Source organism: Mus musculus, chromosome 5, assembly GCF_000001635.26.
Source record: "Mus musculus strain C57BL/6J chromosome 5, GRCm38.p6 C57BL/6J".
Classification (NCBI taxonomy): Eukaryota; Metazoa; Chordata; class Mammalia; order Rodentia; family Muridae; genus Mus; species Mus musculus.
The window spans coordinates 72,485,864-72,512,255 of NC_000071.6; the positions used below are offsets into that span (position 1 = coordinate 72,485,864).

The window sequence follows — 26,392 nt, forward strand, 5'->3', positions numbered from 1 at the left end:
ACACATTCACACACACACACACACACTCTCACACACACACACACACACTCAAAATGAGCTCATAATAAGAACTACAAAACACACAAGAAAATGTCACACTGTGGGAGTAAGTTCCAAAGCCCCTGTCCCCAGGGCAGGCAGTGTGGCTGAAGAGAGAAACATCCATCAATGACACAAACATCCATCTAATGCTGTGGAGATGAAGTACAGAGTCAAGTGTAAGGGACATGCCTGAAATCCTAGCACTCTGAATGCTGAGGCAGTAGGATTGCCATGAATTTGAAACCAGCCTAGCCTAGGACTCTGTCTCAAAAAAAAAAAAAAAAAAAATACGGAGTAAAAGATTTATAATGTGAAAAATAATTTGAAAAACTGGCTTTGACTCTTTAATAAATGTCCAGTTCAACAAGAAGAGAAAAAACATCTAATATTTAAAATAATTTGGAGCCAAGTCTCAATGAAGACTTCCTTCCTGGTACTTCTAAATGAATCTCAGAACTATTTCAGCCTTGTATGGGTGGTTTTGGTGCTAAGGTCCTGGTCCTCAGTTGGTTCATGATCTATAGTAAAGAAGTCATGGGCTGACTGCTGGGTGGAAAAAAATAGGTGGGACTTCCAGGTCCCCATAAGAAGAGACAGACACAGGAGAGAGAGGGAGGGAGAGTTAAAAGCCAAGCAGCCATGTGAGATCTTGGGCAGAGTGGCCACAGGCCACTTCTACATGCAGACAGTTGGGGATGTTGAACTAGGACTAAGTGTAACTGAGCAACTAAAGTCAAGGGCAGGTGGAGAGGTGTGAAGCTAAGAGTACTGATAAGGACACGCTTCTCCAGGTAGGAGATAAGTAGCGTCCAGCAATTGTGGCCAAAAAGCACATTGAAATTGAACAACTGGGTGCGTCTGTTTTAAATCTGTAGATCCAATCTTCTCAGGGCAGGGGCTGGTAGTGTGGTTCGTCCTGGAGCTTAGTCAGAGCAGCAAAAGCTACACACAACACCCAGCCTTAAACAAATGATTGAACATACCAACTTCTTTCCACTGGTAGTTTTATGTTTTAATATGTTAATTCATGCTTATGATATTAAATGGTAATAAATGCTTGACATTTGTGGTCAGAATATCCACAGTATGAAGAATTACATAACAATTCTTAAAATTAAAAAATGTTGGTGATGGAAGGGATTCGAGCTTACATATCCCAGAGCTCCATCAATCATAGTTTTCAATTTTGTTTCAACATTTTCTTCAGAGTTGGTAATTTTAACAATGAAACAATTTTCAGATGATAATATATTTCACAAAGAATATGTATCATGTTTTCAACTGTCTCAATTTTATTACTACTTAGTTCTAAAGTTGTTTGTAATTTAAGGCAAAACAAAACATAGAAATGATAAATGTTTAGAAATATGTTTAATATGATGAATGTACCAAATTTGCTTATACAAAGGCCAGCCCTCAGATCAAAACCAAGGCAGGCTAAGCTAATTTAATTATGTTCTTTTAATGTTTAATACTTGCCTTGAACTTTTAAACTCTGGAAGAAATATACAATTAAAAGTTATGATTGTGAATTAACTATTATAAATAATCCTATTTTCAACTAAAGTATTTTTAAAATATCATTTTATAATACCAAATCAACTTGCCTATTAGCATTATACTAAGTTTCTTACTATGGAAAAAAATGATTTCCATAGCTGCAAAGTTTGTCATGTGCATACACACAAGATAACAACAACAGGAAAAAAAAGCTCATGAAAGCAAAAATGTCTTTTTCTCCTTTTAAAATAAATTGAAATCCTATACATTTGGGGGAAAGTGGTTTTAAAAAAAAAGATGAAGAATTTCTTACTGAACTTGATACTCACCTGCTTCCTGGACGTCCCATTCTTTTGTAATTTACTAACGGACAGTTCCTACAGCCATGAATCACCCCCAAGATGACCAAAATATGGCCATCAAAGCCAAGAAATTAAACCCATGCATGTCTGCCATCATATCTTCCAACCTCATTCGGGATTCTCTGGTAGCTCCAATGGTACATCACAGACCAAGGAGGGCAACTTTATAATTATGACAACACTTAGTTTTCATGGGTTTTTTTTTTTTGTCTTATTCATTCTTCAGCCTCCTTTCCATGAATTTAATACTTTGTAAATTACTAATCAGTAATTCTCTAGAATATTCCCCAGTTATAGCTTAATGCTAAATTTTGACATCCTTAGAAGAAATATCATTAAAGTAATATTATATTTCCATTGCTTTTTTTTCAGTTTGCCCACTTTCTGATGATGATCATCATATCAACTATATGATAAGAGTCTCGAAATTTTAACATTATTACCCCTCCTGGTGTCATTAAAAGACATTCATAGCAGGGTGCTTTGACCTTGGTTAATATCCCTTCCCTTCAAATTGTCTGTTTTTTTTTTATTATTATCTTAAATAAAAGCAGATGTGTGATTTCCTGTTTCACTCAACACGGGGCTGCAAATGTTGTTTAATGGGCAGGGTGCTTGCCTCGCATGCATAAAGTTTAGGCTCAGTACCCAGCATTGAGTAAGCCCAACATGATGACGCACACACGGAATCCCAGAATTTGACAGATGGAGGTAGGAGGATTAGAAGTTGGTTACATGGTAGCTTATGGGATACATGAGACACTGTCCCAAAACAAACAACCCCTACACACACACACACACACACACACACACACACACACACACACACACATACACACACACACACACACACACACACACTCCCTCAGGAAATCCATTTTATGCAATAGCTTGTGATACTTGTGATATGTTAATATCATTATTCCTTTCCATGTTCAACCTGCCATCGCTTTGGCCACAGGGAGCCCATTAAAGCTTACTTCCCTGTCCCCCAAGCATGCCCACACCATTCTGGAAGAACCCTGTGCTCTTCATGCAAAGGTTTTAGAATCTTATATTTGCCTCAATCTGTCCTTTCTTCATGGAACTTGAACAAATTACATGTTTTAGAAACATCCCATTGAACCGACAGGGCACTCCCTTTTGTCTTGGAATGTCCTGGTTTCCATTTTCTCTCAGTACATAGAACTAGAGTTGGAAGATTCATATAGTGCATGCCATGCCCTCCACACATATACATTCTATACAAATGTATGCATACTACACATGCATCCATGTTACATGTGTGCTTCATATACACAAATATTATATATGTATATATGGCTTGTATATGAAATGCTTGTCTCACCTCCAGACTCCTGTATTGAAGACTTGGTCCAAAGTTCAAGGTGCTATTTTGCCGGGGATTGAAACCTTAGGATATGGGTCCTAGTTGGAGTCAACCCATTGAAGATTATATATCTTTCCTCCTTTCTTTCCTGGGCACATTAGGTGTGGCTACCCAGAGCAGCTGATACAATGAAAATCTAAGTTTACTTATGTATGTCTCTTCACATTACCTTCATATATCTATTTCTTTTTTTAATGTATTAATTTTTTGTTATATACTTACTTTATTTACATTTCAAATGTTATCCTCTTTCCTGGTTTCCCCTCCGAATGCCCCTATCCTCTCCCCCTCCCCTGCTGACCAACCCACCCACACCTGCTTCCTTGCCCTGGTGTTCCCCTACACTGGAGCATAGAGCCTTCACTGGACCAAAGGCGTCTCCTCCCATTGATGACCAACAAGGCCATCCTCTGCTACATATGCAGCTGGAGCCATGAGTCCCACCATGTGTACTCTTTTTTGATTCTTCTTAGAAGGGGAAACAAAATACCCATGGAAGGAGTTTCAGAGACAAAGTGTGGAGCAGAGACTGAAGGCATGATCATCCAGAGACTGGCTCACCTGGGGATGCATCCCATATACAATCACCAAACCCAGACACTTTTGTGGATGCCAACAAGTGCTTGCTGACAGAAGACTGTTATAGCTGTCTCCGGAGAGGTTCCACCCGTGCCTGACAAATACAGAGGTGGATCTTCGCAGCCAACCATTGGACTGAGCACAGGGTCCTCAATGAAGGAGCTAGAGAAAGGACCCAAGGAGCTAAGGGGTTAGCAGCCCCATAGGAGGAACAACAATATGAGCTAATCAGTATCCCCAGAGCTCCCACGGACTATATCATATCTCTGTTTCTAGCTCTGCATCACCAGGCTCTAGGCCTACCTAGTATTGTGCCTCTATATTTTTAACTCTTTTCTCCAAGAGAATGAGATCTGGATTGTTCTCCAGTTTGATCATTTGGCTAATCAACCACCCTGTACCTAATCTGTCTTGCTCCTCCCTATCGTCCAGATGGATGCTAATCCTCTCCATGTCCCTGCTTGCTGCTGGTTGTCCACACATGCACCTGTTTCTCTATTCCTACTTGGACATGGATCACCTGAGACTAACCAACACCTGCCTATCCACAAAATCCTTACTCCTTGGTGTTACCATGCTACCATGGTAGCCCTGCTCCATGGGGGTATGGTCTCCAATGTCTATGCTCTTCCATCTTGAATCTCATCTTGCTCTCTTCACCAAACAAACCCAAAACTAAGTTGTTCAGCAATGGGTGAAGAATAGGAAAACGCTGTGAACGTATTGGGATCCTTAAAATGTGATCCTTTTTATTCCTCTTTTAAAATACATGAGAAAAGAAATAGAACTATAAGAACCACATCTGCCATGTGTTGGGGGTTGGTCTGGTGCTGCTGTGTGTTCAAATGCTAAGTACTGGCCCCCAAGATCTGGTTGCCCCGGATAAGCAGATCCACACATACAGCAAGTGATGCCATATACATCTTGCTCCCCAGTTTAAAGCTATCGGCTAAATAAAAATGGCTACAGCCAACTACTGGGAATACTGAAAATAGAAAGAGGCTGAGCTTCAGTTGCTGGACTTGGAGTCACAGGCAGGGACCACAGGACAGAAGGAGAGAGAGGAAGAAATAAAGAGGAAAGAGGAAGAAGACAGAGAGAACAGATCTACGTTAGACCAGAAGCACGTGAGTGAAACCCACCTCCCCCATCCCCACAGACTGATGGAGCAGAAATAACCTGGGAAGACTCCAACAGCGAGTATTTGGGGAGCACAGCTGGGAAAGTAGACAGTCTAGCATTGGAAAAATAGATTAGAAGTAATTCCCAGTAATTGTGCAAAGGCCGAATAAATAAATCACAGTCTGAGTCTCCTTTATTTGGAAGCAAATGGGAATAGAAATAATTAATTTACAGCCATGTTTCTGAAGTGCTTTGAGTTAGTAGGAGTGTGCGTTTGTGTTGAATGTCTAATGTTTTATGCTACTGGTACCAGGACCAGAGCAGATGTTCAGCATCCTTTACTTCTTAGTGTAGTGGATGTGCGTCTCAGGAAATGGTCAAAGAGGAGGACAATGGCTTCAAGTCACGTTTTAAAACTCTCTTTGTATTTTCCTATTCTTGTTTCCTGTGTTCCAGTCCACATGTGCCATATCCCAAAGCCTTACTGTGAGTCATGCATGCCTGTACAGTGCTGTCCCAATTCAGGAACTAAGCAAATAAACTTGTATTATCAGAATGTAAAAGTAAGAAGTTTCTACTTCCCTCCTGCCTCTCTGTGCCCCTTGCTCCATCGTGATCTTGATGAGAGACTCTCCCCTGCAGGCACTAGGCTGAGAGTCAGGATGGGATCAGAGAAGGCAGAAGAGCCAATGAGAGAAGACTGACACCTCTGGCAGTTTCCTTATCTGTGTGTCCTAGTTAGGCTTTCTATTGCTGTGAAGGGACACTATGACCATAACAACGCTTATAAAGAAAAACATTTCACTGGGGTTGGCTTACTGTCCAGAGGTTAATCCATTATCATCATGGTGGAAAGCCTGACAGCATAGAAGCAGGCATGGTGCTGGACAGGTAACTGAGAGCTCTATATCTTACTCCACAGGCAGCAAGAGAGACAGGGAATCACTGGCCCTGGTCTTGAACTTCTGAGACATCAAAGCCCTTCCTCAGTGACCCACCTCCTCCCAACCTCCTCCAACAAGGCTACACCTCCTCCAACAAGGCCACACCTACTCCAACAAGACCACACCTCCTCCAACAAGACCACACCTACTCCAGCAAGGCCACACCTACTCCAACAAGGCCACACCTACTCCAACAAGACCACACCTCTTCTAACAAGGCCACACCTCCTCCAACAAGACCACACCTACTCCAACAAGGCAACACCTACTCCAATAAAACCACACCTCTTCTAACAAGGCCACACCTCCTCCAGCAAGGCCACACCTCCTCCAGCAAGGCCACACCTACCCCAACAAGACCACACCTCCTCTAACAAGGCCACACCTCCTCCAACAAGGCCACACCTACTCCAAAAAGACCATACCTACTCCAACAAGGCCACACCTCCTAATAGTGCTAGTGCTATCCCTATGAACCCATACAGACACAGGGTTAATGTATCTAGCACAATGACTAAGTGCATGTGCATGTGCACTGTGGTAATATTTTGTAGTAGCAATTTGACAGCAAACCCTATTTCCCTAATTTTTTTTCTCATTCATCAGTTTTTCTGGGATAGTTGTTCTCATTCTTTTTGTAGCAACTTCAACATATGACTTTTTATTTTTCTTATAAAACCTCAAAACATCAGGGCAGTGGTGGCACAGGCCTTTAATCTCAGCGCACTCAAGAAGTAGAAGCAAGTCTGAGTTCAAGGCCAGCCTGGTCTACAGTGTGAATTCCAGACTACACAGTGTAAACCCTGTCTGAAAAAATAGAGCAAAACCAAACAAACAAAACACCATTGACTCTTCCACTTAAAAGATGCCCATGCTCCCTTTGCCTTGGCACATCTGAAATGCTGGCAATACTGTTTGTGCTCTTGGGGACCATTATTCAGGAAAGTAGGGGTGATGCAAATACAAGCACGACAGAACCAAGATAGCTGATAACTAATGAAAGCTACATGTACTGGCTAGTTTTGTGTCAACTTGACAGAGCTGGAGTTATCACAGAGAAAGGAGCTTCAGTTGAGGAGATGCCTCCATGAGATCCAACTGTAAGGCATTTTCTGAATTAGTGATCAAGGGGGAAAGGCCCCTTGTGGGTGGTGCCATCTCTGGGCTGGTAGTCTTGGTTCTATAAGAGAGCAGGCTGAGCAAGCCAGGGGAAGCAAGCCAGTAAAGAACATCCCTCCATGGCCTCTGCATCAGCTCCTGCTTCCTGACCTATTTGAGTTCCAGTCCTGATTTCCTTGGTGATGAACAGCAGTATGGAAGTGTAAGCTGAATAAGCCCTTTCCTCCCCAACTTGCTTCTTGGTCATGATGTTTGTGCCGGAATAGAAACCCAGACTAACACACTACAGATGACCACACAGGAAGCCAATTCTGTGTGAGCATGGCCGGACAAAGGGGGTGATTCCCATCCAGGTCAGGACAAGACAAAACGGGATGTCAAAAGATTCTGAACGTGTCAAGGGGGGACGCTATTTGGACATACTTTAGCTGCTTCTTTGTGTGTTTTAGAAATGTAAATGAAAGGACAACACACTTTGCAAGGGAAAGCTCTCTCTCTCTCTCTCTCTCTCTCTCTCTCTCTCTCTAAATAAAAAGGAGATAAGCCAGGTGACTGGTGTATCCTTGCATCACACTTCGGAGGCTGAAGCCAGTGGGTATGGAGTTTGGGGCCAGCCTGAGCTACTTGGTGACACTGTATCTCAAAAATACAAGCAACCAATCCATCTATCCATCTATGTATGCATACACAATTGTTTTCATTTTTAATTAATTAGCAATATTTTTTAAATAGCCCATATATTTTATTTTCTTCACTGGGAGAAGTTAACTTCTCCAGGAGATGTCTTCCTTTTCCCTTTTATTTAGTTTTTTTTTCTGTGTAGGACTGAACTAGGCCTTCTAGATGCTAAGCAAGATTTCCACCCCTTCATCACGCTGCCAGCCCTGAATGAGGCCATTTCTTCCCCGGGAGCTTGGGGTAATATCTGATCCATCTCTTTTTGTTTTAAACAGGTTGGGAGGCTCCGTTTCAGTGTTACACAGAAGGCAAGATAAGAGTCACCAGGGCCATAGTCATCAAAACTCGGATGTGACCACAGAAGCCACGTCAAGGGAGCAAGGGAGCCTTCCCTACTAGGCAGAGAACATGAACGAAGCGAGCATCCTCCAGCCATTGTGGCCTTGGACAGCCCCTCCCTTCCCTGACCCTATCCCTGGCACTGGTTATCCCAAGTGAGCAGCTGGGTGTGAGAGATTTTCCGGGCTCCCCAGCGCTATTTTTAACCTGGTATTTTCTGCTTATAGACTTTCCACTGGGGTAGTCCCATGTCATTTCCCAGCTGGGAAATCGGAGAGGCAACAGGCCTGTGGCAAAAGAGGTCTTTTTAGCTGAAATGTGGGGATAACAGTTGAGCTTGCTGGTGGGAGGATTGTGTCCCTGAGCAGCAAGGCTACTGTGGGTCTTTTCCAGCAAATGTGTTGTCTTCCTCCACATTGAGGTGTCACCCCAAGCTCCTCCTGAAGGTCAGATATTCAGCAGCAGCACCCAGGGATTGATGGGCTATGGATTTTGAGCCTTGTACTAGATACACTGAACTAGAAACTGACAGAGGGTCCAACAGTCTCAGGGCGACAAGGCCCTCCGGACAGTGGTCTGCCAGGGAGATGAGGCCCTCCGGATGATGGCCCTCCAGCACTTTGTGTTGACACCATTAGTACCGTTCATAGACTGACACTCTAAACTTAGCAATTCTCATAGCAGTACTTTTTTAAATTAATGGGCTTTAGTCTTAAAAATACTTTTTAGGAACTAGGGAAATGGTTGTCAGTAAAGTACCCACCACACAAGATGACTCCTAAGACCTTGTAAAAGCAGGTTCATGGTGTGTAATCCTAGCACTGGGGTGGAGAAAGGAGGGTCCATAGCCAAAGCAATTAAGGAAGGCAAGTGAAATTGACTTGTGGCTGCCTCATGTATGCATGTACACACACACACACACACACACACACACACACACATACATACATACACACACATGCACACATATACACATACACACATGCCTTCATACACACATCCATATACACACATACACACATCACATGCATACACACACATATACACATACATACACACATATACATACATACATATACACATACATACAAATATATATACATACATACACATATATACATGTATGTACACACATATACATGTACAAACACACATCCTCACACATACACACACACATACACACACACATCACACACATACTCACATATACATACACACACACACACACACACACATATATATATACACACACACACACATACATATACATACATACACACACACACACACTCCTCAACCTATATGTGTACATACTCACATTATCACACACATACAACACACTCATACAGTATACACACAATCAATTAAAGAAAATACTTTTTAGCTTTCTCTCCCCAATTAAGCCACTTGTCAAAAGAGATGATAGCTTTTATTTAACTACCTTTTTTTTCTGCTATATACTGTACCCTACTATGAAAAACCTCCCTTCCCTGTTTAAGTCAGTTAAGATATAGACTGAGCTTTGCCATCAAAGGCAGCAAATGAATCAAAGGAAGAGCAGACTCCAGCCTAGGGGTTGGGGGAGAACAGACAGGCATCTAGGCCATGGATACCTGAATCCAAGACACGATGAAGCAGCTAAGGGGAACACATCCAGAGATGACCTGAAAAGGATGCTAGCAGTAATGTTTTAGTGACACGTTGGTTTCCTGTCCTGTGCTTACAAGTTACCACAGGCTTGATGAGTTAAAGCAATGCCCTCTTTTCTTCTGAAGGAAGAAGCCCGAAATCAGTCTCACTGGACTAAATCAAGGCATCCTCAGGACCGATTCCCTGGGGTACTGAGGGCAGACTACCACCTGTCTCTTCAAACTGCAAATACAACCTGGGTGTCTCAGTTTGGGGTCCCCTCTTGCATCTTCAAAACCCAACCCATCCACATCCCCCCACCTACATCTGCAATCATCTTACTGTCTGGCAACACCGACCTGAGGCTTTCTTCTCAGAGGAGTTAAGTAATGGCATCTCACACACGCCCACATAACCGGGGACGGGCTGGCTTCTCAGAATCAACTTAACCAGACCTGAAGGCTTCCTTTTCTCTGACTCCGTGTCAACAGCCATTGAGTACCCCTGCGTTACTCAGTGAGATGCACGCTAGCCATGAGCACCGAGAACTTGGAATGCTGCTGGTTTGAATTTATACTACATAGGAGACTTATGAAGCATAAGGATTGGTTACAAGAAAAACAAGGTAAAGTGTTTAATAATTATATTTACTACATGTTAAAACTATAAAACAACGTTGGAGATTTGGAGCCAAAGAAAATAACTACTAAAATTGGGTTCATCTGGTTCGGTTGTAAGCTCAATAGACAATATCTGCAGGGCTACTGTGTTTCTATTGGACGGAGCCCACATACACTTCCAATAGTTTTCGCTTTTGTCTTCCTTGTGGGAGAGACTTGACTTTGAAAAGCAGTGTTTCTTCCTTTAATCTTCTCCTCGAGGACAGCTGACTCTCCAACACCCATATTTCATATCAAGAGAGATATCATTTTAGGGCACACGCAGCTAAGTGTACCAGCTGGAAACAATAACCACAAGGAAAAACGTTACATCTACCCAGCGGCTCTCAAGAAGCTCTTGTTCCCAAGTCCTCGCCACATGTCTATGGGAGAAGTAATAGGAAAGGAACTTTTGAGAGGGACCCCAGCCAGATGCCTATGAGGTAGAGAGACTTAAGCACCCAAGGCTGCCTGGTAGGAGAGATCTCCTGGCTCAGGCTAACTAAGCTTGCTCTTCATAAGGAATTCTTTCATAGCCAACCTTCCTAAATTTCAGAGACCTCAGAATTCTCTCTGTCTCGTGACCTGATAATTTGGCTCCTTTGCTATTCTGAGGACATCTTGTTTGCTATCTCCTAGTTCATAAATTTAGATTCATAGCTATTTAAGGAAGAGCAAGTACCAAGTTCCTCCTCGGGGGTACCCTCCAGCACACATGTCTCCCAACTTGATTCTGGGCCATGTGGTGAAAGACTCTGTTTTTGTAATTGCTCCATCTTCCTTCCTCCCAAAACCAGTGCATAGTTTCAGTTCTGACCTGTAGCCAAAGCAGGGACCCTCAGAGAAACACGGGCTGTGATGATCGAAGCTGACTGCCAAGTTTTCTCTGATTGGGTTTCTCTGGGTGCTGAACAGTCAATTTAGTTCTCGGCTGAGGCTCAGGATAATAAGCACTAGAAAACACTCACTGAGAGGAAAACTAACCTGAAGGGGTGTGTGTGTGTGCGTGTGCGTGTGTGTGCCTCTTTTCCAGGCAGCCCTCCTGCAGGATTCTCCACAACCCCTTCCCACAAAGTTCCCAAATCCTCCCTTGGAATTTCCTAAGGGACAGTAGGGATAAGGTCACCTCTTGTTCTAATGAGGTGATTCTGGATTCCTGATGGGCCCCTAAATAGCTTCAGGATGGGGCTGGTTGCCAGAAAGACCAGACCTTGATTAGAAGCTGGCGGTTTCTAGTCCCCGTCCCCAAAGGGGGTGCTGGGGATTCAATTAATAATCAATTGTGCCTGTTTAATTGAGCCTCCTTAAAAGTTTCTGGATGCTGGGATTTAGAATGCCTAGCTAATGCATCCTCGTGTCATGCCCGTTACACCCAAACCCTACTGCATCCCTTTTCTTGGCTGTTCCTTCATGCCCTTCATCATAGATCGGTACCTTTTAAGAAAAATGTTTCTCTGAGCTCTGGGAGTTGTTCTACCAACTCCTTGCACCTGAGGAGTGGCTGTGGGGTCTCCCTGACTTATATAGCTCATCAATCAGAAGTCAGGCAGCTGGGGACCTGCTATCAACGTGTGAAGGCAGCTTGAGGGACAAGCCCTTTAACTTCAGGGAAACTGTCAGAATTGAGTTGAATTGTTGGCACTGTGTTGGTGTCAGGTAGTCAGAGAAGTGGCATTATAAAAATCTGGTGACAGGAGGAGAGAGCACCTGTCCACTCATCAACTGTCATGAAGGTCAAGGTAGGAGTAGAGACTAAATGGCAGACGTTCCCTGCTCATTTCCCCCACCACCATCACCACATTAAAAATGCAGCTCTCCGACACAGAGAACAGGACCCAGTTCACACGTGAGAAAACCAGGGCAAAGAGAGGTTAACTGAGTCTTGTATCCATTTCCTGCTGAACTCTCATTTCTGATCTCACTTGACTTGGGCAAAATTGCCTTAAAGGTAAGAGAAATGTTAAGTAAACCCATGTCAGGTTGGCTTCCACGACACACCCCAGAGGTAGAGCCTCCTGCCTGCCTGAAGGATGAGACTCTGACGGGCACCATCGAGATAAGCCTTGAAAACGCTCAGCAGAGGAGAACGGTATGATTTCCCTCACTGGATTCCTCAGGGTCAGCTTCTCCGGGGGTGGAGCAGACTACTCAGCGGAGTACCTAATTAGCTCATCAGTTCCAACTAAGAGAACGAAAGAGCACAGAGCCTGAACACCGGCCTAAGACCAATGCGCAAAAGGCACCAGGTCATACAGTCTAGGGCAGAGTGCTCTCTGTCCCCGTGCTTACTGGGTAAAGGTCAGGCAGGCTGACGTAGGATCTTCAGCCAAATCTCTCTTCCCTGCATTCCTGTTGCAGGATTGATTGCTTAGTTAGAAACTAAACTTTATTTTCATATATGCCCAAGTGTCTAGTTCCATGCCTGGCATTTAAGCAATTATCAACTGGATAGGAGAATCTGTTCCTCTCCGTGCCAAACTGTGCCCAAGAATTCTTCCAAGATCTCACACTCGGCTTCTATCCCCCACCCCTGGGTAACTATGTTGTCCTAGTTGGAGAAAGTCACACCAAACTAGTCACAATATCGATTTTTCACCCTATAAGAGGTCACGGAGTCCCCAGGTATGAGGTCCTGGTGTTGTTCGACTGGACACAGTGGTACCTGCCTGTAATCCCAGTACTTGGGAGGCAGGGCAGGAGGATCACAAATTCAAGGCCAGACTCAGTGCTACATGTGGACCTTGAGTCCAGCCTGGGCTCCATGAGACCCTGTTTCAGAAAATCAGAGGCAAAACCAGAAGTCTCCTGATGTCATCTTCTCTAATTGGCTGCAGGGGCATTGTAATGACATGACACCTCTGTGGTTTCAGAGAGAAATGTGGTGCACGGTGGCAGAGGGCTTTTCTTTAGAACTCCCCTCAGCTACTGGAACTCTTCAAATGTCGCTGACCTAAAGGACCCTGAACTAAGCAAGCATCCAAATGGCCTTTAAGCCTGCCTCTTTATTTTCAGTCCCCACTCCTGAGTCAGCCAGGTGGCTCAGGACCATGCCTTCTCCATGAGTGTCACACTGAGTTCTTTACAGTATCAGCACTTCTGGTGAACGGTGACACGGGTCTCCTGCAGGACCTCTCCGTACCTTCTGCCAGTCTAATTGGGAACAACCATGCATGCTCTGAGGGACTGGATATAAAAAAAACGTCCCACAGAAGAACTGACGGGATAGAACTTCACCAGCGTTCGGCAAGGGCTGGGAGTGAGACAGAGAGAGCAGCCTGTGCCCCAAGGCATCATGGTCCTCTTTCCTAAAAGCTAGGGAAAATCTTGGGGTAGTAACAACCGGGAAAGGGCCCCACAACTCAATGCTCAGAGCTCCCCTCAGCAAGAGAGCTCTTATATACACAAAGCATCATCTTCCTCCCACAGTGACCGCTTGTCTGCAAGAGTAATAACCCCGATGAGCATTACTTACTCGAAAGCATATTTGCCTGAGCAGAATGAGAACAAGCTTTTAGGAAGTAAGAAATGCAGGCACATTAAAGGCACAATCATATGGGGTCGGGGTAAGCTGCCAATCCTGTGTGCCCTGAAAACAGTAGCACAGATATGTAGAGGAGGGCATGTGGTAATCCAGACAGAGACTGGACTGACACATCTATCAGCCAAGGAACTCAGAGAAATATTCCTAAGCCAGAAGAAGCTAGGAAGACCTAAGGGAAGGATTCTCCCATAAACACTTCCAAGGGATCAAGGCCCTACGGGCACCTTGATTTCAAATGTGTGAGCCCTAAAACTGTGCGTGCACGCTTTTCTGTTGCTTCCATTTTATCAGAGCAGTCATTGGAAACTACTCGCTAGGTCCAAACTCACCGCGACCACTCACAAATCGCTATCAGATACCCATTGTATAACAGGCATTCTTATAAGAAAGGGCAAAGACCATGAAACATCTTTGCCTTTGAAAGCTGACATGCTAGTACAGGGGGAAAGAGAAAAAATAAAATAAAAGAAGCAAAATGCAGTTTGCCCAGTGATGATGTGTTCCAGAAGGATCCAACAGAGTGAGCTGGGGTAGCCATTTTCAGCCTACACAAACCAAGCACTCAAATGGATTTTGTGCCAAACATCAAACTCAATATTCTGGTGGCTTGATTCTTATAAATACCAGTACATCAAGGAAGGGGCTATTTGGTGATGAAAGACCCCCACCTTTGAAGCAGAGCCTATTCCTAAGCCAGGAATGCCACAGTCTTGACTTGAGGTGTCAGAGACATTCGTGGAATTAATTGTGGCAATGGCTTCAGGGACACAATTATTTCAATGTCTAGTTGTATATACGAAATACCTAGGATTTTTTGAGTATCAAGACCCCAGTGAAGGGTTTTCTCAAATACTTAATGAGGCTTTATAGAATGCACCAAGTATTACATATCGTTACTTGTAATCAATATTTCCTTTACCACATGGTAGGTATCCTTGGAGGTGGAAGCAATACCTACTCCTCTTCCTGACGGAGGAAAGAGACTTGGCAAAATGACTTGTCCTGACCACTATTCAGCTGCTCTTAAAAACTGGAGCTGGAGGGGCCATCGAGATGACTCAGCAAGAAAGGAGATTGCTCTGCAGTGCTGGCAACCGGAGTTCTATCCCTGGGACCCACATAAAGGCAGAAGGAGGAAACCAGCTCCCCAGAGCTGTTCTCTGGCCTCTGCACACATGCTGTGGCACGCCTGACCCCCACACCACCATGCACACATCCACAATAACTATAGATTCGTTAAAACTTGGAACGGGTAAATAAAATAAAAATAAAAACAGATGAATAAAATAAAAACAGGTAGATAATTTTAAAAAGTACTAGAGCTAGAAGTCTGACATCAAAGCCATGTTCTCCTTCATAAGCAGTGCTTCCGTGTGGCACTTTTTTCATTCAACAGTTCCTGTATTTGCACCAGAGGAAGGGGGAGGGGGATGGAGATGGGGGGGGGAGGGAGAGACAGACAGACAGACAGACAACAAGACAAAGAGAGACTTAGAGGAACAAGCAAAGGAGTCTGAGTTTACCTGACCTCTCAGTGAGGACCTAGAACTTTGTTCATTCCCCCTTAAGCCAAGCAGTATGGCTTCCCATTTGCCTGGGTAAAATAGATGGTGCAGATGGGACAGGGATGCATACTTGTGGATCACAGGACAAATCATCACTGCCTGTCTTGGGTGTTTTCAGCAAACAGTTGGTGTCACAGCACTTTCTAGTCCCCAGGGAGCTCCTGTGACAACCCTGGGAGAGACAGATCTTTGTGTTGAAGGACACTGGGGTAGAGAGAAGCCAGACAGGAGTAACAGAGTATCATCTCCAGGTTGAAGTTGCACAATGAGGGCCAGGGAGAGCAGAGTGTGAGGCTATCCCCTCTCTGGAGGCACTGCCCTCCTGTCGCCCTCTCAGTGGAGGGCGTCCACTGTCAAGGAGAGACAAGAAACTGGCTTTAGAGGCTGCTTTCTTTAAAGGCTCAGATGCCTTGCCTTGTTGATGCCTGAGGATACCTAAGACACACACACACACACACACACACACACACACACACACACACACACACCAACAACCCACCACCCTTTTACCTTCACTTTGCCTTAGACGTTGGGTCTGCTTCCTGCTGAGCTCTGAGCACAAACATGCAACTATTTAAAGAATGTCTATCTGAAAATGGTCACATGCAGGGGGGGGGGTGGCTCTAAATAAATCAGTATCTCTTACTCCCCTTCAAGCCTGAAGCACAAGCCCGTTCTGTACAGACATGATGGCACTATCCACCAGCTTGTATGATTCCCTGTTCTATATTCCCCAGAGTGTCGCCTCAAAATCCCCAGGGGCTATGCTGAAACCTTCCAGAAACAGCAAGCTTCACAGGGAGACCAGCCCAGGATGAGACCCATCCCCTACACAGGAACAATCACCTCTCTGTGGAAACTGAGGCCATGCCTCGATGTCTTCCCTGGAGCATTAGACCCCGAACAAAAATGACCATCACCCAGAGCACCCTGGGCCTAAACACACTTGTGTGCCCCTCTTGCCCCTGCCCCTATTCATTTCCCTATTCAATCCTGAAGTTAGTGGTACCTCCCCCTCTGCCTGTCTTTTGTCTTTTCAATATGGCAGACTCAGGGGCCTCCTGTCCACTCTGCTATCACTGAGATTTCTGCAACATTGAGCGGAAAGTTTATGGAGGAGTCAATTCTGTGTCTTCAACAGCAACAACAACAACAAAATCCCCATTCTCTGAAATCTACATGGAGAGATTAATAAAGCATTTCTTCTGTCTTCTTACCTCACTGGAAGGACAACTTAGTTTTTTATTTGTACTGCAATCCTATCCCATATGGAACTTTCTGGAACGCCTCCCCCCCCCCCCCGCGCCCGCACACACACACACACACACACACACACACACACACACACACACACAAAAGCTTCACAGATCCCTGAGGATTAAGTTATTCCAAGTTCCACTCACCCTAAAGATACTTCATACAATAAAACCTCTTGTCGTCATCAGGAGGAGTCTGCAGGTCCTAACTGCTCAGCTGAGCATCTACGCAGACATCAACCCCGGGCCTCTGGTTACAGAAACTGATTTTGAGTGTCATCTCATACAAAACTAGTGGGTATCGGGGACCGATGAGTGTTGGTAGTATCCTGACTGACACACCCCCAAAAGCCTAGTTGTTGTTTGTTTGGGAGGTTTGCCAACATGTTAGCAGCACTTCTAACTTCAAAATTCTGCCAAAATGAACCCTGAAACAGCAAGCAGCAGTGAGTCCTAGCTTGGCTCCCTTATCCGGTAGTACTCTGGTGTTCTCTGGTGTTCTCTTGCGGACTTTCGCGTCCATCAGTAGATTCCTTCCTATCCTAAAAATGGAAACTATAAACTATAAAGCACAGACATGGACATAGAGACCCTTGGAGCCTGGTTCTGTGAGCCTTGGCAGCACGAAGTTCTGAGAAGTTTCAGTGAGAGGGGATTGCTGGGACTACTTGCCTGAGAATCTGGAAACTGAGTCCCCACCTCGGTCCCCAAAATGGGAAGCTGCGCAAAGCGCGCCCACTGCTCTCCCGCCTCTAGAGCTCCGGCCCAGAAGTCCCGCACTGAGTTCAGGCAGAACCTTCCAGGACACCGCCTCGGGATGCCTTCCTAACTACCCCTCTCTCCCTTGCTGACACTGACTGATTCTGGCCCGCCTATGCGCAGCTGATTCCAAGACCCTAAGGACGCAGCAGATAAGGATGGCTGCAACCTAGACTGGGTTTCCCGAGGCTCAGGTCAGGGGGACCCTCGGCAGTGCCCTTCCTTTTTCTCTGCAGATTGTGGCAGGAAGGCTAATACTTCCCAGGACTGCGGGAGGAAAACCGTCCCAAACCCTAGCAGCTCCAAACCCGCGCCGCAAACCGCAGACAGTGCTCGGTGCGCCCGGGACGGGTACCTGTCCCAGAGTAAGTTCGCGAGCAGGGGACCCGGGCGTTTCCAGCTCTGAGTTGTGCGGTGCCAAGGCATAGGGCCATCCGGGGGCATTGACTGATCCCCAGTGGGAGAAGCTACTACAAATGGGATCTAGTCACGGAGCTAGTAGCAAGGGCGCGCGCAGTAGGGATGCAGGCTTACGTCTGGAGCAGGCGGGGCTCCAAAGCAATCCTTCCAGCTGCCGGGAGCCTGGAACTTGGACCCGGAGAGGAAGCCACGGGTCCCCAAGGGGCCGGGTCCGACGGCTCCACCTGCAGTCTCCCCCGGAACCCCCGCGCAGCCAAGACCGTTCAGTGCACGGAGGGCGGTGGTTGGAGGGACTCTGCAGGAGAGGTAGCATCGCCCAGGACAAGAGCAGCGGGCTCTCCGCACGGAGCTGACCCGAACGCTGAAGGAAACCCTGCCCATGACTGCCAGCGTCTCCGACGCCAAGCCACAGGAGTGAGGGACCGTCTGCCTGGGGACTAGAACGAGCCACTGAGAAGTCTGTGCTCACTGACCTACGGACGGGAAGGAGGTGGCACCCGATGAAAGGAGGAAGGGACAGGGAGAAAAAAGGTTGACTCTGAAGTCACCAGGACTCAGGCCACGCGACCTGTGTGCTGGAGGAGCGAGGAGGGTGGATCTTACCCTCTTTGGGGCGTCAGCTCGGCGGCTGTACTCCTCCGGAGCAAGGGCGGGGGGCCGTTTCGTGAACATATCTTTCTCCTCTGTCCACTCTTATCTCGGTCGCTTTTCTCTGCTCTATGGATCTCGAGGAGAGGCACTACGGGTGTCTTTCTCCTCACTCGGAGTGAAGTTATACTCAGGGGATTGGAGCCCCATATTTTGTCTGCTGGGCAGACCCCACCCGCAGACCACTCCCTCCCTTCACTCACGTCTCTGGGTCCTACCCATAACCCTTAATGAGACAGTTCCTCCATACCCACCCCAGCCTTCAAAAAAGTTATTTTTCTATGGCAGATGGAGAGCCAAGAGTCTACTGCCCCCATCCTCCACACCAGGGAAAAAACAAACAAACCAACCCTTCAACTATGGGGCAGCAGCTTTTGGCCTTTGCTGCTTTGTTGAGGGCAGAACTTTGTTGAGCAGTGTAAAGGGCTGCTCTCTTCCGAACTCTCATTATCACATCTAGAACAGTCTATCCCCTCATACAGGATTCTAGCCAGGCAAGTATCAAAATGAATGTCTTCAGACACTAGCGATCCAATGACAAGTTTGTTGTGTTCGAAAAGATGTCAGGTTTCGAAGGCAGGCATTATTCGTGTTACACAAATTGCAAATCTGTCTTCTGCTACAAGTTTAGGGGGGGAAACGGCGTTGCTGTTTGAGCTTCATGGGCTAGGAGAACTCGGGCCTGCGATTGTCTGACAAGAACCTGCCCAGGCTGAAATCAGGGGCCAGCAAATTCGCGCCCATCAGACAGGGAGCTGCATTCTAATAGCGTCAAGGAAAGCAGTGTAGACATTCCAAAGCAAAGGTTGCATTGAAGCCCAAGACAATTCTTAAATATTTATCGAAAATTGAAAAAAAAAACCGCCAAGGATAACAAAAATTTAAGTTTTCTTAAACGTGAGTTTTAAATGCATTTTTAATCAAAATTTTCAAAATTTCAATAATTATTCAAGGTTATACTGTAGCCCATCTCCACTAGAGAAGGCTACATATAGTAAGCAGACAATAAGACCTTGAGTATCATTGTGTGGACAAAGGCACATTTGTACGAGTGGAAGGAAGTGGTAATGGGTACTTTGCTTCCGAAAAGACATGGAGTGTGGGAATATCATCTATGTGTCGTTAAAGACGAGGGACACTTGACCTCAAGTTATTCCAGCATCAGTGAGGCATGCCATTTCTAACAAGGGTTTCACAATTCACAAACCTGAGTGTTCCAGCATGCCGGGCTCTGCACTAAGCATTTTGCACATACCCTCTTTAACTTAGAGATGAGAGGCAACTGGCATAACCCGCTGAGGTCATTTGGTAGGCAGTGACCTGACACTCCCCAGAGATGGTGGCATTTTGTGACTGAGTTCTGACTGAGACACTGCCTCAGCGCACACCACCACCCACAGGAACCCCATCTGAGAACCCAGAGCCCAGGAGACACATTTGCCAACTCCACCCTGAAGGCCAGAGTTAAGCAGTCTGTGATGGAACAGTGGGTGTACGTTCACCCATCTTGAAGGCTCAGTTGAGTTTCTTTCATTTCAGAGTTCTGCCCTCTGGTGGAGATGATGCAGGAACTATAAACCTGAAATAGCTAAGTAGATTCTTCATGGTGTTCCTGGCTCTTCTATGTTGGGTTCCTAAGGCTGACTGTACTGAGAAGGTGAACGCTCCGAATACCTCCTCCTAATAGCTGCAGCTGCTGTGAGTATCAGAACCAGTAGTCGAGGTACTTTACGCTGCTGGGAGCCCAGTATAAGAAATGAGAATGAACATCTATGTTTAGACTTTGTAATTTTTAATACTGTAAGAAAACAAACATGTCTTATTTTCAAGTTAATTTAATTATGAAGTGTACTCATGGTGATCTTTTTAATGATCATTGTGAAATTATTCTTTTTAAAAAATCATGTCACATACTTAAACTTATATTATGAGAGCTGTGGTTGTTAGCTTTGCTAGGCAAGTGCTAGCCCCTCAGTTTATTAAAACATTAGTAATCACTGTCCATGTCTTAAAATACTCTTAATTTTACAAAAATTAACATCTCTGGTACCATTCTGGACGTTTTATTGTCTATCATTTCAGGCATATATCAAACTATTCATATATTTATAATAAAAACCAAAAACATTAGAGAGATTTATGGGGATTACTGACAAAATACCCATGTGTGTGTTAGTCATAGAAATAATTTTCTGTGCCTTCCTCTTCTTTGACTTGGTCATAAGAATAAACAAAACCCTTCCTTAAAATTAAGGCTCTCACAGCAAGAAGAATGTTTTGGTGTGCCATTTTGAGGTATGCAGACTATAGATAAGAATTATATACTGCATATCTCAAAATGTTAAAACAAATGATTCTGATAGTTTTTTTTTTAAAAAGAGACTTACAGAAAATTAACTTAAAGAAATATGCCTCTAGACTGGGTGATCTTTTTTACAGAGTGACGTTTGGCCATGACATAACTATAGGTCAAATTAGACCTTAATTAATACTACAGATGAAGGCAATTTGGGGTGGGGCTTTCTTAGCAAAGTGGTTGGCATCTCAGCATGATGATGGACAAGTGTCACAGTACTCCACTGCTGATCTACTTGGTGATCTGTCTCATTCATTTAGTGTTTGCCAACTGCCAGAGCTCATGCCTTCCAAGAACTTCATTCCAGTGGAACAACTAAATGAACAATAAAATCAACACACATATTTCAGCTATTGAAAATATTTGCAAATAACATGGGAAGGGTATTAAATCATCAGAGTATATTGTCAGATGATACAAAGACACAAAACTGTGAAACAAAATTAAATAGGACAAAATCCCAGGCAAACTGGAACTTTATACAGAGGAGGATGGGTTTATCTTAAGAGGGAAAGATGCTAGGACTGGAAACACACACCCTTAATCCCAAAGTCAGAGGCACACAGATCTCTGTGAGTCTGAGGCCAGCCTGGTCTACAGAGAGCTGCAGACCAGTCGGGGCTGCATAGTAAGACTGTCTCAAAAAACAACGCATACCTATCATAATCTACCACACAGTGAAGTCCCCCATGATGATTTGTAACGCTGTAGGCAGACCTAATATTTCTGAGTCACCATCCTCTAATACACTCTGGTACTCACTTGGGACAAAGACACTAAGAACTGGCTCACAAGGAAATCTCCGAAGAACACTCCTTCACTTCACCCTCCTCGGGAGCTGCGGGTGCCATCCTATTGCTCAAATGCACTCAACTCTGGCAAGCATCCTCTTTACTCCTCCAGGAGTGGTGACCAATAATCGTAAAGTGAAGTGACACATGGGTATGCACTCGGTGTCTCACAGAGACACTGGCTCAACTATGTGCATTGTTGGTTTATTCATAAAGGCCAGCAAGCAGACACAACCTGTGCAGAGGAATTGTAATCCAGCAACATGGCTGCTCTGGCAAGAGATTATATCCAAAGACCTTCTAGGTCTATATGATCCAGCAGAAGGCAGACACGTCCTGGCTTACAGCATGATCTGGCTGGAATACAGACATGTCCTTAGTACATACCTTTAATTCCTAACAGTAAAATTAAGGTTTGTTTGTAGAAGGAAGCAGCAATGTTTTAAAGTGACATCTAATTGAGGGGCTGACAGGGTGACAAATCAGAGAAAGATTTGACAGAATGAGTCTGATACAGGATACACCCAACTCACAAGAACAATACAGGAAAGAGAGGCTACTCAAGAGCAGCGAGGTGAATGTGTGTGGGGGGGGTGGGGAGGGCGGGGGTTTGCAGTTTTACGGGGACAGTTTTACAAAGCCAGGTTGCAGAGAGAACACGTTAGATATAAGTGAAGACAGAACAGGCCAGAGGAGGATGAGCCATAAGATTAGAACATGTTACCAAAGTTAGTATGAGGCCAAACAGAGCAATTCAGACAGAAGCCGGGTGAAGCCAGACTGATTCAGTCGTCTTGGAAGATGAAATTGTAGAGGCTAGAAGCTTCCAAGCCCAGGCCTAGGGAGAGTTAAAGCAGATAGTTGTACAGCTTGCCCACAGCTCTCATCTCAACCCTCCATCTATAAAAACGACATTTATAAACCTAGCTGTCCCTCAAGAGATGAACGGATAAAGAAAAAGTGGTATATTTCCATAATGGAGCACTTTTCAGGGACCTTGTGAGAACAGCAAACAGCTTTGGAACTCATGGAGACCGACCCTCTGGTTAGTACAGCCACATGGGGTGTGTCTCTGAGAGGCAGAGTGTCCTGTGGACTTCATGCTGTTACGGAGTTTCTCTCTGCATGTTGCCCTCTTGTCATCTCATCCCTCACAATCCATGAGCTGTATGAAAACTCTAAGGGGGGTTCCAGCCCCTTACTGGGCAGTGTCATTGGCACTTACAATAATAGTGATTGATCTCCTCCACGTATTGCTACTGGAGCAGATGAGTGATTCAACCATCACCCTTAGGAAGAATTTAGAGATGTAGATTGTTAGTATACTTAGTTGGGTTTAAATGTTGTTAGTGGCTTTGATGCAGAATAACAATTTAATGTTCAGAAAGGCACGATCTGGGTAGTTGAGGGAGGGATATTTTTAAGTCAGGGAACAAGAACCACAGAGGTTGGGTATGGAGTAAGGAACTAGGGGGACAGATCTCCCTAGGAAAGGGAACTGGAATAGTTATGGTTGGATAGAGGTGGGAACTGGAACAGGAGGATCAAGTGGGGAAGGGAAAAGGCAAGGGGATAGGGAGGGGACCTGGGGAGAGACAGCTAAAATTAAGGGCAATTTAAGGAGTAATATGGAAAAACAAAAGGAGTAATACAGAAACATAATATAGTACAAGTTTCTAAAAACATATAGATATCTGAAGGTGATCTAAATGCAGTCTCCAAATAATGGTGGAGACAGAGACCCATCTGGCCATCTCTTGTCACCAAATAAGACTTTCAGTATTGGGATTGGGTTACATCTAATTGAGTTTGTGGCTAAAGGGGTCCTACGGGAACACCCAAACAACCCTGGCTGTTGCCAAAAGTATAGGTTGTCCTCCACAAGTAAGGCTCTATTGCTTAAGACAACACACACACACACACACACACACACACACACACACACACACACACCCCTCACTGAACATGGAAAAGTCAAGCTTGTGCCTACACAGAGCCTTCACCCATATGTTCTAGAGTCTTTGGTACAGGCAGGTACTCTGCACACTACAAAAAAAAAAAAAGATAACCATAAATACAAGCCAGCTACAAGCCCTTTGATCTACAATGGTGTCCTGCCTGGAAGATATGCTTGGGCAATGGTGGCACAAAGTTTATGGGAATAACCAACCAGAATCTGATTTGAGTGAAGGCCCATCCCATAAGATAGAACCCATACCTGACACTGCTTGAGAGACCAAGAACCAGAGACTAGATTGTCTGATGACCTAGGGTAAAACCAAATACCCAAACACCACTGTTCTCATAAGGAAAGAAAAAGAAAAAAAAAGTCACAATAAAATGACTTTGCATATTCTGCTATCCTCGTAGACCAGTGTTTTGCTCAGCCATCATCAGGATAGCTTCCTCCTGCAGCAGACAGGAACAAATACAGAGACCACAGCCAGATATATGTAGAGTGAGAGGCTTGGAACACTCAGCCGTAAATAGAATGCCTCTATCCCATCCCTTTCCTCAGGACTTGGAGAAACCGGCAGAAAAGGAGGTAGAGAGAGTATAAAAGCCAGAGGGATGGAGGACACCAAGGAAACAAGGGCCTCTAAGTCAAGGGCCTCAGTGAGTGTATAAACTCATGAGGCAGCATGCAAAAGGCCTACCTACAACTGAGAGCCCCTTGCAAATAAAAATTTAGTTTTTCCAGGGGAGTCTCATTGATGAAACGAACTACTACATACCCAGTAGTAGACAGCCAACAGGAAATGAATTCAACATCTTTGGAAGTTCTTTTCCTCACAGTGTCATTATTAGGACCCAACCCCCACTCCCCCACCTTTACCCTGCAGGTCCATATATATTATGGCTTTATGGCTTAGTGTTTTAAGTGCTTCCCGAGTGCGTGGGTGAGTGGCTCTCTGCATCTGTTTGTCCCTCTTCTTCAGCTCCTTTCCTTCTTTCATCCTATTCTGATGTTATTTTTTTAAGATTATTTATTTATTATATGTAAGTATACTATAGCTGTCTTCAGACACACCAGAAGAGGGCGTCAGATCTCGTTACGGGTGGTTGTGAGCCACCATGTGGTTGCTGGGATTTGAACTCCGGACCTTTGGAAGAGCAGTCGGGTACTCTTACCCACTGAGCCCTGATGTTACTTTTTATCTTATTTTATTATTATTACTTAGAAGCCTGCTTGTTTTCCAATGAGAGACAGAAAGGAGGAGAATCTGGATCACAGGGGAGGCGAGGGGGAGCTGGGAGGAGCAGAAGAAGGGAAAACAATAATCAGAATATAGTATGTGAGAAAAAAGTCTTCAATAAAAGGAAAAAGACGAATGTGAGGTGAGTCCAACTTCCAGAGCCTCTTTTGTTATTTTGAGGTTTGCTGAAGAGGTCTTAAAGGTAGGAGATGGCCACAGTAAAGTTCTTAAAGCACTCTATGCCAGGTGTTTCACAAAAGCCATGAACCTAAAATGTGTAAAAATGGTTCTCAAGATGGATAGCTGATCATTTGGGGTCTTTTAAAGGTGTCTGGAGAGCTCGGGGGCTTCCCAGTTCCCCCCACTTCTCCTAAGTCTCTCTCTTCCAGGAGGCAGTAGCCACTGTTCTGTTTCTCAGTCTATGAAACCTGTTAGTGACAAGGACCCAAAGCCCAGGGTTAGTGGCTCTGTGACTGCTACTCAGCAGTGGGCAACTTCCACAGGACAGAAAGAGCTCTTGTGTCAATGTGGGCTCCAGAGCTTGCCCATCTGCCTTACTTCCCATTCCCAGAACAGGAAGACTAACAACAGCACAAGTCACCTTACTACCCGTATCTAGCCCCGGAAATGTTGGTTCCCGATTCTACCTCTAGGTTTTTGACCTCTCGTAGCCCAGCCTGGACTAAACCTCATAACCCTCCTTTCTCGGCTTCCTGGACACTCATTTAGCACCATGTCTGGACACTGAAGTGTTATAGAGTTCTTTAATAATCGTGACTATAAAAGGCCTGAAGCTGAGAAAGTCAACTCCAGCATTGAATTTCTCTCTTAAGGGGCCATTTTTCCTACTGTATCTTAACCTGGCTCATCACTCCTTCAGTGTTGTCTGCTTCGGTGGAGGAAGCCACAAGCCATACACACAGTTGGAGTGGGGAGGACTATTCAGTGTACCAGGGACTCAGAAAAACAAAGAATTCTCTAAGTGTCAATAAAGAACATCAGAGGTGAGGTGAAACGCTACCTCAAACATGTACTTCTTGAAAGGAAACGAAATAAGGCTCGGGACAGTTGATATTAAAATTCCACACACAGCCAGAGAACACTTACCTGTGTTTAAAATCCTTAACGTTAGTAGCCATGAAACTCAAGAATTAAGAAACTTCTTTACAGAAAGTAGACAGTCGATGCTGTGCTTCCGTCAAGCTCCTTCGCCAGTTTCAGTATCGATGACCGCTGCCCGAGATCAAGCTACAGTCCATGTGAAGAGTGGAAGCAGCAGAAATGCAAACACTAGGTGTTGGGGATAGACATGTCTACACTGAACCAAGTCTCCAAATGTCCACTATAAATTGTCCACAAATGTAAACAGAAAACTTAAATTTTTACATTGTGTTAGTGTCACAAGGTAAAAGTAGAACAGCCTCCGACTGTTATTCCTGGTGACTATTGGTTAACTTTCTCCTTCCTTATTTTGTCATCTAACATCACAGTCAAAA

At 44.8% G+C, this 26,392-nt stretch overlaps 1 protein-coding gene across 4 annotated transcripts in view; it reads right to left on the minus strand.

Annotated features, from left to right (window-relative positions):
• The window catches only part of Corin (corin, serine peptidase), a 204,593-nt gene extending 185,916 nt beyond the window's left edge, over window positions 1-18,677 (minus strand). Inside the window, exon 1 of one of the 4 annotated variants that reach the window (XM_011240755.1) lies at window positions 18,019-18,494. In XM_011240755.1, the coding sequence (XP_011239057.1) occupies window positions 18,019-18,285 (267 nt within the window). In that variant the 5' untranslated portion in view covers window positions 18,286-18,494. The other 3 variants (XM_030254695.1, NM_001122756.1, NM_016869.3) reach the window with 3 other exon arrangements.
• Window positions 18,678-26,392: the final 7,715 nt, after the last annotated feature.